General features: G+C 39.5%; 1 protein-coding gene and 1 pseudogene across 1 annotated transcript; one reads left to right on the plus strand and one right to left on the minus strand.

Moving 5' to 3' along the window:
- Nucleotides 1-7009: 7009 nt before the first annotated feature.
- On the minus strand, nt 7010-7954 carry LOC116589467 (olfactory receptor 2W1-like). The gene has a single exon (XM_032341402.1). The coding sequence runs from the start codon at nt 7952-7954 to the stop codon at nt 7010-7012; it is 945 nt and encodes a 314-aa protein (XP_032197293.1).
- A 3728-nt stretch (nt 7955-11682) lies between these two features.
- LOC116587870 lies at nt 11683-12907 on the plus strand (annotated as a pseudogene).
- Nucleotides 12908-13424: the final 517 nt, after the last annotated feature.

Raw genomic sequence — 13424 nt, forward strand, 5'->3', positions numbered from 1 at the left:
TGAAAAAGAAAAGAGAAATGACCCAAATAAGTAAAATCACATGAATGAGGGAGAGATCACAATCAACACCAAAGAAATACAAGCAATTATAACAGAATATTAATGTTATGACCAATTAATTCTATGCCAAGAAATTGGGCAGTCTGAAAGAAGTGGATGTATTTTTAGAAACATATAAACCACCAAAACTGAAACAGGAAGAAATAGAAAACCTGAACAGACCCCTAACCAGCAAAAAATTGAAACAATAATAAAAAAATCTCCCAATAAACAAGAGTCCAGGGTCAATCCTATCCCATTGGAATACTCCCAAACATTTAAGGAAGAAATAATACTTATTCTTATGAAGGTGTTCCAGAAAAAGGAGTGGGAGGAAAACTTCCAAACTCATTTTATGAGGCCAGCATTACCTTGATCCTGAAATCACACAAAGACCCCATCAAAAAGGAGAGTTACGTCCAATATCCCTGATGAACAAGGATGCAAAAATTCTTACTAAAATAGTAGCTAGTAGGATCCAACGCTACCTTAAAAGAATTATTCACCATGACCAGATGGGATTTATTCCTGGGAGGCAAGTTTGGTTCAACATTTGCAAATCAGTCAAAGTTATACACAATATCAGTAAAAGAAAGGACAAGAACCATATGATCCTCTCCATAGATGCGGAAAAAGCATTTGACAGAATACAGGATCCTTTCTTTCTTTCTGTTTTTTAAAATTTTTTATTTCTTTTTAGCGTAACAGTATTTATTGTTTTTCACCATACCCAGTGCTCCATGCAATCTGTGCCCTCTCTAATACCCACCACCTGGTCCTTTCTTGATAAAAAAAGGACAAATACCCAACTTTTGTAGCAACATGGATGGGACTGGAAGAGATTATGCTGAGTGAAATCAGTCAAGCAGAGAGAGTCAATTATCATATGGTTTCACTTATTTGTGGAGCATAACAAATGGCATGGAGGACATGGGGAGTTAGGAGAAGGGAGTTGGGGTAAATTGGAAGAGGAGGTGAACCATGAGAGACTATGGACTCTGAAAAACGATCTGAGGGTTTTGAAGGGGCGGGGGGTGGGAGGTCGGGGTACCAGGTGGTGGGTATTATAGAGGGCACGGATTGCATGGAGCACTGGTGTGGTGCAAAAATAATGAATACTGTTATGCTGAAAATAAAAAATAAATTTAAAAAAGTCTCCACAGTGTAGGGATAGAGGGAACATACCTTAATTTCATGAAAGCCATATACTAAATATTCACAACAAATATCATACTCAGTGGGGAAAAACTGAGCATTTTCCCTAAAGTTAAGAATGTGACAGGGATGTCCGCTTTCACCAATATTGTTCAACATAGAACTGGAAGTCCTAGCTTCAGCAATCAAAAAACAAAAAGAAATAAAAAGGCATCCAAGTAGGCAAAGAAGAAATTTAACTTTTACTCTTCACAGATGAAGTGATACTTTGTAGAAAATTCAAAAGACTCCACCCCAAAATTGCTAGAACACATACAGAAAATTCAACAATGTGTCAGGATATAAAATCAATGTACAAAAGCAGCTTGCATTTCTATACTCTTAACAGTGAGAACAAAGAAAGAGAAATGAAGGAATCAGTTCCATTTACAATTGCACCAAAATCCATAAGATACAGAAGATACCTGGGAATAAATCTATTCAAAGAGGTAAATGATCTGTGCTCTGGAAACTGTAGATCTCTTATGAGAGAAATCAAGGAAGACACAAAAATATGGGAAAACATTCCATGCTCATGAATTGAAAGGATGAATATTGTTAAAATGTTTATGCTACCCAGAGAAATCTACACATTCAATGAAATCCCTATCAAAATACCACCAACTTTTTTCACAGAACTGGAAAAAAAATCCTAAAATTTGTATGGAACCAGAGAAGACCTGAATAGCCAAAGAATGTTGAAAAAGAAAATCAGGGGTGCCTGGGTGGCTCAGCTGGGCATCTGCTTTGGCTCAGGTCATGATCCTGGAGCCCTGACATTGAGCCCCACATTGGGCTCCCTGCTTGGTAGGGAGTCTGCTTCTCTCTCTCCCTCCACTGATCCCCATGCTCATACTCTTTTGTGCTTTGTTGTCTCTCTCTCTTTTTTTTTCTCTCTCTCAAATAAGTAAATAACATAAAGTCTTTAAAAAAAGAAAGAAAGACTTTCATAGATAGATTTTATGAAGTTCAGGAATGTTCCCTCTATCCCTATACTTTGAAGCATTTTAATCAGGAACGGATGCTGGATTTTGTCAAATGCTTTTTCTGCATCAATTGAGAGGACATTGCCAAACTGTGGAAAGAACCAAGATGCCCTTCAACGGACGAATGGATAAGGAAGATGTGGTCCATATACACTATGGAGTATTATGCCTCCATCAGAAAGGATGAATACCCCACTTTTGTAGCAACATGGACGGGACTGGAGTCAAATAAGTCAAGCAGAGAGAGTCAATTATCATATGGTTTCACTTATTTGTGGAGTATAACAAATAGCATGGAGGGCATGGGGAGTTAGGAGAAGGGAGTTGAGGGAAATTGGAAGGGGAGGTGAACCATAAAAGACTATGGACTCTGAAAAACAATCTGAGGGGTTTTAAGTGGTGCGGGGATGTGGGAGGTTGGGGGATCCAGATGGTGGGTATTATAGAGGGCATGGATTGTATGGAGAACTGGGTGTGGTGCAAAAATAATGAATACTGTTAATGCTGAAAATAAAAAATAAAAAAAATCACAATGAGATGGCACCTCACACCAGTTAGAATGGCTAAAATTAACAACTCATGAAACAACATATGTTGGCAAGGATGTGGAGAAAGGGGAACCCTTTTACTCTGTTGGTGGGAATGCAAGCTGGTGTAGCCACTCTGGAAAACAGTATGGAGGATCGTCAAAAAGTTAAAAATAGAGCTAACTTGGGGCGCCTGGGTGGCTCAGTGGGTTAAGCCGCTGCCTTTGGCTCAGGTCATGATCTCAGGGTCCTGGGATGGAGTCCCACATCGGGCTCTCTGCTCAGCGGGGAGCCTGCTTCCCTCTCGCTCTCTGCCTGCCTCTCTACCTACTTGTGATCTCTCTCTGTCAAATAAATAAAATCTTAAAAAAAAAGATGAAATGTGCAGTTAGAGGGGCTCACACTTAAACATTACATATAAAAAAAGAAAGAGCTAACTTAAAACCCAGAAATTGCACTACTGTGTATTTATCCAAAGGATACAAACACATTGATGTGAAGGGACACTTGCACCCCAATGTTTATATCAGCAATTTCCACAGTAGCCAAACTATGGAAAGAGCCCAGATATCCATCAAGAGATAAATGGATAAGGAATGGATGGTGTATATATACAATGTAATATTAATCAACCATCAAAAGTAATGAAATATTGTCATGTTCGATGATGTGTATGGTCCTAGTGGGTATTATGCTAAATGAAATAAGATAGTAAAGACAATTATCATACGATTTCATTCATATGTGGAATTAAGGAGTAAGACAGATGAACATAGGGTAAGGAATGGACAAATAGTATAATAATGATAATATGAAAAGTGAGAAGGAGGCAAACCATGAGAGACTCTTACTCTAGGATACCAACTGAGGGTTGCTGGAGGGGAGGTTGGTGGGAGGAATGGGTAATTGATTAATGGGCAGTAGGAGGGCACTTAATAGAATGAACAGTAGGTATTATATTTGACTGATGAATCCCTAAATTCTACCCCTGAAATTGATGATACAGTGTATTTTAACTAAATTAGATTTAAATAAAGATTTTAAAAAGACTGCTTTCTAAAAAAAGGAAGAATATTATAAAATTAAAGGGCTAGAAGATAGTTTTATTTTATTTATTTATTTATTTTTAAGATTTTATTTATTTATTTGACAGACAGAGATCACGAGTAGGCGGAGAGTCAGGCAGAGAGAGAGAGAGGAGGAAGCAGGCTCCCTGTTGAGCAGAGAGCCCGATGCGGGACTCGATCCCAGGACCCTGAGATCATGACCTGAGCCGAAGGCAGCGGCTTAACCCACTGAGCCACCCAGGCGCCCCTAGAAGATAGTTTTAAATAAAGAATACCCATTTATATTGATTTCATTTAGAGAAAACTCCTCATTTCCTTCATTTCTTCTAAGAGCCTTGAGAAACCATTACCCACCTCCTTTCACACATCTATAGGAAAGAAATTAAAGTCCACAAGACCATTTTAGTCTTCTGTTTAGAAACTCAACATCTCCCTACTTTCTGTAACAGTTGTTCTAAACTTTTGTCTGATCACCTGAACTGTTAGTTAAAACATATCAGTTTCTGGGTCCTTTCTCAGATGGTTGGTTCAGTAGGTCTGAGGTGAGCCCAAGAGTGTCCATTCTGATAAAGAGCCAAGTGATGTGGTTGCTGCTGACTGAAGGATCATGCTACCTTACAGCAAAAAGCCCAACATCTTCATCAAGTCATGGAGGGTAAAGTTAGGCTACTCTAACTAAAAGACCACCAAAGTAGAGTGGCTTTATTTAATATTCAATAATATAGAAGGATTTCTTCTGTAATCATCTGGTGACATTGAGAGGTGGTGGGAGGTTCTGATTCCATTTTATTGTTCTATTCCATGTTGTTTTTTCCACCAAAACTAGTTATCTCCACACTCTCATTGCAGCCAAGAGGAATTGGGTGTGATGGGGAAGGGGGAGGGCAAATGGCTTCACATTTGAGAAGATAACTCAGGAGTTGCACACTTTGCTTCCCTGGATTTTTGTTGGTGGAGGCCAGGCTCAGTAATGTGATACGCAGTATGTTGACCAGGTGCCCAATTAAAACTATAAGCAGAAGGTGGAATGGGTATCAGTGGGTAGTTGGTCTCCACCACAAAGGCAATGTTGGAAGTATCAGGTTGATGAGAGAAAGTGTTATTTTCAATAAAAATGATAATACTGCAAAGAAAGTAATTAGTATCCTGTTAATCCTATATTAAAATAATGTGAAATATCTTCTTAATACTTTCTACATTTCTCTATTACTATACTTAATCACATCTCATAACTATATGTTTACTATTCTGTGGCCTGTGATTAGTCCTGAAGCATTTTAAATGTATGAATTGAAATTTCTTTATGTGTCTGTATCTCTCTCTCTCATAATTTCTTTTTTCCCCCATTTTAAACAGAATTCATTATTTATGCACCACACCCAGTGCTCCATGCTATACCTGCCCTCCATAATACCCACCACCAGGCTCCCCCAACCTCTCACCCCCTGCCCCTTCATAACCCTCAGACTGTTTTTCAGAGTCCATAGTCTCTCATGGTTCATCTCCCCCTACAATTTACCTCAACACCCTTCTCTCATAATTTCTGTCTAGTTCCTACTTATTTACAAAGTCAGTACCTAATATTCAATAATGATTTTTTAAAATTTATTTTTTATTTATTTTCGGCATAACAGTATTCACTATTTTTTCACCACACCAAGTGCTCCATGCAATCCGTGCCCTCTATAATACCCAACACCTCCCATCCCCCGCCCCTTCAAAACCCTCAGATTGTTTTTTAGAGTCCATAGTCTCTCATGGTTCACCTCCCCTTCCAATTTCCCCCAGCTCCCTTCTCCTCTCTAACTCCCCATGTCCTCCATGCTATTTGTTATGCTCCACAAATAAGTGAAACCATATGATAATTGACTCTCTCTGCTTGACTGATTTCACTCAGCATAATCTCTTCCAGTCCTGTCCATGTTGCTACAAAAGTTGGGTATTCATCCTTTCTGATGGAGGCATAATACTCCATAGTGTATATGGACCACATCTTCCTTATCCATTCGTCCGTTGAAGGGCATCTTGGTTCTTTCCACAGTTTGGCGACCGTGGCCATTGCTGCTATAAACATTGGGGTAGAGATGGCCCTTCTTTTCACTACATCTGTATCTTTGGGGTAAATACCCAGGAGTGCAATTGAGGGTCATAGGGAAGCTCTATTTTTAATTTCTTGAGGAATCTCCATGCTGTTCTCCAAAGAGGCTGCACCAACTTGCATTCCCACCAACAGTGGAAGAGGGTTCCCCTTTCTCCACATCCCCTCCAACACATGTTGTTTCCTGTCTTGTTAATTTTGGCCATTCTAACTGGTGTAAGGTGATATCTTAATGTGGTTTTAATTTGAATCTCCCTGATGGTTAGTGATGATGAACATTTTTTCATGTGTCTGATAGACATCTGTATGTCTTTATTGGAGAAGTATCTGTCCATATCTTCTGCCCATTTTTTGATATGCTTGTCTGTTTTGTGTGTATTGAGTTTGAGGAGTTCATTATAGATCCTGGATATCAACCTTTTGTCTGTACTGTCATTTGCCCCAAAGATACAGATGTAGTGAAGAGAAGGGCCATTTGTACCCCAATGTTTATAGTAGCAATGGCTATGGTCACCAAACTGTGGAAAGAACCAACATGACCTTCAACGGACGAATGGATAAGGAAGATGTGGTCCATATACACTTTGGAGTATTATGCCTCCATCAGAAAGGATGAATACCCAACTTTTGTAGCAACATGGACGGGACTGGAAGAGATTATGCTGAGTGAAATAAGTCAAGCAGAGAGAGTCAATTATCATATGGTTTCACTTATTCGTGGATCATAACAAATATCATGGAGGACATGGGGAGTTAGAGAGGAGAAGGGAGTTGGGGGAAATTGGAAGGGGAGGTGAACCATGAGAGACTATGGACTCTGAAAAACAATCTGAGGGGTTTGAGGTGGTGGAGGGGTGGGAGGTTGGGGTACCAGGTGGTGGGTATTATAGAGGGCACGGATTGCATGGAGCACTTGGTGTGGTGAAAAAATAATGAATACTGTTATGCTGAAAATAAATAAAAAATAAATTTAAAAAAGTACTTATTATTATTCTTAGTACATGGTAAACATCCAATAAATAGTCTTTGCATAAATGAGTTGATTCATGTTCTGTTGGTAAAGGTCAATATTATTTTGTTAGTTCTCTTCCATCTAATTCATGACTTGGCTGACCGTTTTTTGACACAGAGTATTCTCTTTACTGCACTCTTTACATCTTTGTTTCTTAAAGTGTAGATCAGAGGGTTAAGGGTTGGTGTGATGATTGTGTAAAAGAGAGAAAGGAACTTCCCCTCATCTTGGGATGTGCTATTCTGTGGCCTCATGTACATGTAAATGATTGTTCCGTAAAACAGAGTTACTACTGTGAGGTGGGAACCACATGTGTTAAGGACCTTACTCCACCTTGCTGCTGACTTGATCCTCACGACTGCTTGAGTGATTACTGCATATGAGATGAGAATTAGTGATAGTGGTACTAGAAGAAGTACCACCCCGAGAGCAAAGACAATGACCTCCATTACTTTGGAGTAGACGCAGGCCATCTTAAGCAGGGCTGGCATCTCACAATAGAAGGTATCCACTTCCTGGTGGCCACATCTTGGTAATTTCAAAGTCAGGGAGCAAAGAATTAATGAACTGCAAAGGCCACCTAACCACGCAGTGAACACCATATTCTGGCAAAGCTGAGGGTGCATTATGACTGTGTAGTGAAGAGGTTGACAGACAGCAGCATAGCGGTCATAGGCCATCACAGCCAAGAGAAGACATTCGGTGGCTCCCAGGTCAAGGGCAAAGAAGAATTGGAGCACACACCCTCCATACGTAATAGACCTTGTCGGACCCCATAGATTTACCAGCATCTGGGGGATAATGCTAGTTGCATAGCAGAGATCCAAAAAAGACAAATTGGATAAGAAGAAATACATGGGCGTATGGAGCTGGGTGTCTAGGTAAGATACCAGAATGATGGTTGTGTTTCCTACCAGAGTCACAATATAGAAGATGAAGACCACCCCAGAGATGATGGGTTCTAATTGGGGCTGACCAGAAAAGCCCAGCAGGATGAAATCTGTGGTGGAACTTCCATTGTTTGTGTCCATGGCTCCTTAGGAAAGTCTAGGAGACAAGATCGTGGTAATCAAACTAGCATCAGCCCTAGGCAGAAATAGCTTGCCATGTAGCTTACCATGAGTATCCCCAGTTCAGTTGTTTGTGTGCTCTCTCCCATTTGGGCCACCTCTGTTCACACTCCCTGTGCTCATTGCCCAAAGCCTCTCTGTGTTTACTCATAACCAGAGTGGTTCTAAAAATAATATGGTAAACCTGGTCACACTGAATTGTAAATTATTGAAAGGGTTTAATTATGCCATGAAACTCATAGTTCTGTGTGTTTTGGTTAAGTAATGAATCCATGAAATTAATAATATGATTTAAGAGTCAGATATATTTTGAGAAAAACTAGAAATGTGTCCGATATATTTTTCCTTCTTGAATGTGTGACATAAGCATCACTTGATCATGACAAAAATTTCCCTTTTCAAAGGAGTGTCATTTGGGATAAAAAGTTAAATGATCCAATTTCTTGGAGTAAGACCCACCATTTGGTAGTAGGATCAGTTTCTATATTCATTTCCAAATGCTTTAATTCCACCCATTATCACCACCACCACCAACCCTCCTCTTGTTGTCCTTCCTATTGAACATTGTAGACACTGCTGTTCCTATATCAATTTTGGTGTTCCCTACTATTGCCCCATTTTATGCATGCATTTTGGTGCTAGGAAAACTCATCTTTCTTATTAGCTTCTATTGCCATGTACAGAGGCCCTGTGTTTTTTGGAATATTATTCACAACTGCCAATAAAGTATTTAAATAGCCTTCCTGATTTGTTTCAGAGTTAAAATCTGAAGTAATTCCAGAATCCTCCGGTTACCACATACATGCAGCAATCACCTGTGTCATCTCCTGCTCACCTGGCCATTCAGCAAAAGTAGCAAGGTAGGTAACTCGATAAAAAACAGCTCGTATAACGGTCAGTGAGTTGTTTTTCCACATATAATATACCAACTATCTGAGTCAATCCTCTGGTTGCTTTGGAACTCTACAGGTAAAACTCCATTTCAATTCTAAATGAATACAGAAAGGTGACAGATATATATGTATTTCCCTATTTTTGAATTATCATATCATTAAATATATGGAAGTTTTAATGACTGAATTAGTTTATAAATATTTTCTATTATTTTGGTTTATAATTCCTTATGCCTATAATTTCTGACCATCAACTACAGATTTAGGGTGTTTTATAGTCATGTGTGTTTGGGGCCAAGGAAAAATAAATTTATTTGTTGCATTTACAGTGAAATAAGGTAAATTACTTACTGTATATCATTGTTACAAATAGATGAATGAAAACATGAAAATGTTACAATCATGAAAAAGGAGCTGTTATTACCAAGTAGTATGTTATCACCATGCTACCCAAGTAGTATGGGTTAGGGATATATTTTTTCTCAAAATGGGAATTTTATTTAATAAATGACTGTGAAGTTTTCATGTGGTGGATGCCAGCTAAGTTGGGCATAGTGGTTAAGTGCAAGCTTCTGGACTCAGAGCTTGGTATCAAATCCCAGCTTCACTACTTGGCAGTAATGTGTCCTTGGGCAGTTATGTAATTTTTTTTACACCAGCTTCTTTATATGTTCAGTGAAGATAATAATATTCCTCAAAAGGTCGTGGTGAGGGTTAGTATTTGTAAAAACTCTAGAAACTGGGGTGCCTGCATGGCTCAGTGGGTTAAGCCTCTGCCTTCCGCTCAGGTCATGATCTCAGGGTCCTGGGATCGAGTCCCGCATCGGGCTCTCCGCTTGGCAGGTAGCCTGCTTCCCTCCCTCTCTCTGCCTGCCTCCTGCCTACTTGTGATCTTTCTCTCTCTGTCAAATAAATAAATTAAAAATAACACACTAGAAACTCTGTTTTGTTTGTATTTAATTCTCAAAAGTAAAAATTGTGTCCACCTTCATATGTGGAACACAAGGATTCGTGCAGAGGACAACAGGGAAGGGATGGAACACCTAGGGGGAAGAAATCAGAGAGGGAAACGAGGCACATGAAACTCTTGACTCAGGGAAACAAACTGAGGGTTGAGTAAAGAAAGGTGGGTGTGGGGGTGTGGAGTAACCGGGACATGGCCATTGAGAGGGGGTGACGTGATGAGCACTGGGTTTTATGTGCAAGTAATGGATCATTGAAGATTGTATAAAAAACTAATGATGTACTATACCTTGGCTAATTGAATATAAATAAAAAATAAAAGATTAGGGCTCCTGGGTGGCTTAGTAGGTTAAAGCCTCTGCCTTCGGCTCAGGTCATGGTCCCAGGGTCCTGGGATTGAGTCCCGCATCAGGCTCTCTGCTCGGCGGGGAACCTGCTTCCCTTCCTCTGTCTCTGCCTGCCTCTCTGCCTACTTGTGATCTCTGTCTGTCAAATAAATAAATAAAATCTTAAAAAAATAAAAAATTGTATTCAACTACCCACAAATTATTATTATTCTATTCACTCCTTATTCTCTGCATTTTTCACGCTGGTGATTTCACTATGATGGTCTAGAACTGAACTTGGAATGGTTAAAATTTTACAGTTATATAACTTTTCAAATATATGGCCACTCATGTACACAAAAGTGCCCACAAGCTCGATGTATTACTGAACTGATAAACCCAGAGGCAAGAGATGACAGAGGACTTAGCTCTTAACATGCCCTGATTACAAAATGCACTTGGCATTCTTTGACCAAGTAAGATTGAGATAGTTTTGGGAATTAAAAGGCCTTAGAATTTTGGAGTTGAAATAGACTCAGAAAACATGATCCAGCCTTCTGTCCGACAAAGGAGGTCTTCCACAGAATGTTCACCTTTCTTCTATTTTCAGAACTTCATAGCTGTCCTTTAATCTTTGCTTTTTTACTTACTCTTTATGTTAAGTCAGAGATTCCTCTTTAACAGAGCACTGGATCTTTTTCTTTATTCTGGAAATAACACGGAATAAGTCAATTCATCATTATTTCTTTATAAAAAAGTTTTGTTGCACAATGAAAGATACAGAAAAATACAAAATCCTCAAGGAGTTAAGGTGAATATTATTATAACTAACATGCAGCTCAAGAAATAGAACCTTGGTAAGTACCCAGGAGCTTCTCTTTGTGCCTCAACCAATCATTACCCATCCCTGTCCCTAAAGTATCCACTATCCTGATGTTTATGATAATCACCTCCTAGTATTTAATAGCCTGATTACCCATATGTGCTTCTCTAGGCAATATTCTTTGGTTCAGCTCATTAAAAATTGTTTATATGTCTTTTGCTTATATGTCTTTTTAAAAAAATTTTATTTTTTCAGTGTTCCAAGATTCATTGTTTATGCACCACCCCCAGTGCTCTGTGCAATATGTGCCCTCCTTAATACCCACCACCAGGCTCATCTTACCCCACCATTCCCCTCCCCTCCAAAACCCTCAGTTTGTTTCTCAGAGTCCACAGCCTCTCATGGTTCATCTCCCCTTCTAATTTCCCCCAATTCACTTTTTTATATGTCCTTTGATATTAGAGCCTATTATCAAATATACACTTTGATTTATGTTTCTAGACTAAGTGTTTGATGGTTGTCAGCTCTTCCTAACACTGTATGATGTTTAATTACCGTGTTTTTCTGTTTGCTATCCCTTTGACTCACCATGGTTTATTAAATGACTTTGGCTTTTGGTCCCATATTGAACTCGAGTTGGAAGAGGTGAGTCCAGTTCCAAAACGGAGGGCCTTGATCCAAAGGAATCAGAGCAGTTGAGAAAACTGTTTACTGGTGGTTTGAGCTTTGAAACAACAGATGATAGCTTAAGAGAACATTTTGAAAAATGGGGTACACTTACAGATTGTGTGGTGATGAGAGACCCCCAAACAAAACGGTTCAGAGGGTTTGGTTTTGTCACTTATTCTTGTGTTGAAGAAGTGAATGCAGCAGTGTGTGCCTGACCACACAAGGTTGTTGGGCATGTATTAGAGCCAAAGAGAGCTGTTTCTAGAGAGGATTCTGGAAAGCTTGGTGCCCATCTAACTGAAGAAAATTTTTTGTTGGTGGTATTAGAGAAGATACAGAGGAATGCTGTTTGAGAAACTACCTCGAAAAATATGGCAAGATTGAAACCATAATAGTTATGGAAGACAGGCAGAGTGGAAAAAAGAGAATTTGCTTTTTTAAGTTTTGATGATCATGATACGGTTGATAAAATTGTTGTTCAGAAATACCACACTATTAATGGGCATAACTGTGAAGTGAAAAAGACCCTTTCTAAACAAGTAATTCAGGGGTGCCTGGGTGGCTCAGTGGGTTAAGCATCTGCCTTCAGCTCAGGTCATGATCTCAGGGTCCTGGGATCAAGCCCCACATTGGACTTTCTGCTCAGCAGGGAGCCTGCTTCCCTCTCTCTCCCTGCCTACCTCTGCCAACTTGTGATCTCTCTCTCTCTCTGTTAAATAAATAAATAAAAAATCTTAAAAATATAAACAAGAAATGCAGTCTGCTGGATCACAAAGAGGTCTTGGAGGTGGATCTCGCAACTTTATGGGTCATGGAGGAAATTTCAGAGGTGGTGGTAACTTTGGCTGTGGTGGATACTTTGGTGAAAGAGGAGGCTATGGTGGTGGTGGTGGCAGTAGAGGTAGTTATGGAGGAGGTGATGGTGGCAACTATGGTGATGGTCCTGTTGATAGTAGTAGAGGAGGCTATGGTGGTAGTGGACCAGGATATGGAAACCAAGGTGGTGGATACGGAGGTGGTGGTGGAGGTTCTGATGGTTACAATGAAGGAGGAAATTTTGGAAGTGGTAACTCTGGTGGTGGTGGGAACTATAATGATTTTGGGAAATATAGTGGGCAACAACAATCAAATTATGGACCCATGAAGGAGGGCAGTTTTGGTAGAAGAAGCTCGGGAAGTCCCTATGGTGGTGGTTGGATCTGGTGGTGGAAGTGAGGGATATGGTAGCAGAAGGTTCTAAAAAAATTTTCAGAAGAAAAGGGCTACAGTTCTTAATAGGAGAGAGAGCAAGGAGTTGTCAGGAAGGCTGCAGGTTCCTTTGAGACAGTTGTCCCAAATACATTAGAGGAAATGTAAATTTTGCTAAAGAAGGAAGAATGATCTGTAGTCAGAAAAGTTACTGCAGCTTAAACAGGAAACCCTTCTTGTTCAGGACTATCATAGCCACAGTTTGCAAAAAGTGCAGCTGTTGATTAATGCAATGTACTGTCAATTAGATGTACATTCCTGAGGTCTTTTATCTATTGTAGCTTTGTCTTTTTTCCTTTTCATTGCATCAGGTAAATTGCCATGTAAATTGTGGTAGTGGTACCAGGTATAAAAAATTAAGGAATTTTTAGCTTAAGAAAAAAGCCTTTTGTTATGAGTTGAGAAGTGAACACAGTACTTTAGGTGTGCTATACCACTAAAGAAGGCAGCAAACATCCATGATACATGTAGTTTCTAAAATTTATGTTAGTTTAGCAGGTGGAAAACAT

The sequence above is a fragment of the Mustela erminea genome, chromosome 4, assembly GCF_009829155.1.
Source record: "Mustela erminea isolate mMusErm1 chromosome 4, mMusErm1.Pri, whole genome shotgun sequence".
NCBI classification, from domain to species: domain Eukaryota; kingdom Metazoa; phylum Chordata; class Mammalia; order Carnivora; family Mustelidae; genus Mustela; species Mustela erminea.

Excerpts from the sequence above, each read along its gene's own strand:
- LOC116589467 (XM_032341402.1), bottom strand. The coding sequence starts at position 7,954 with ATGGACACAAACAATGGAAGTTCCACCACAGATTTCATCCTGCTGGGC.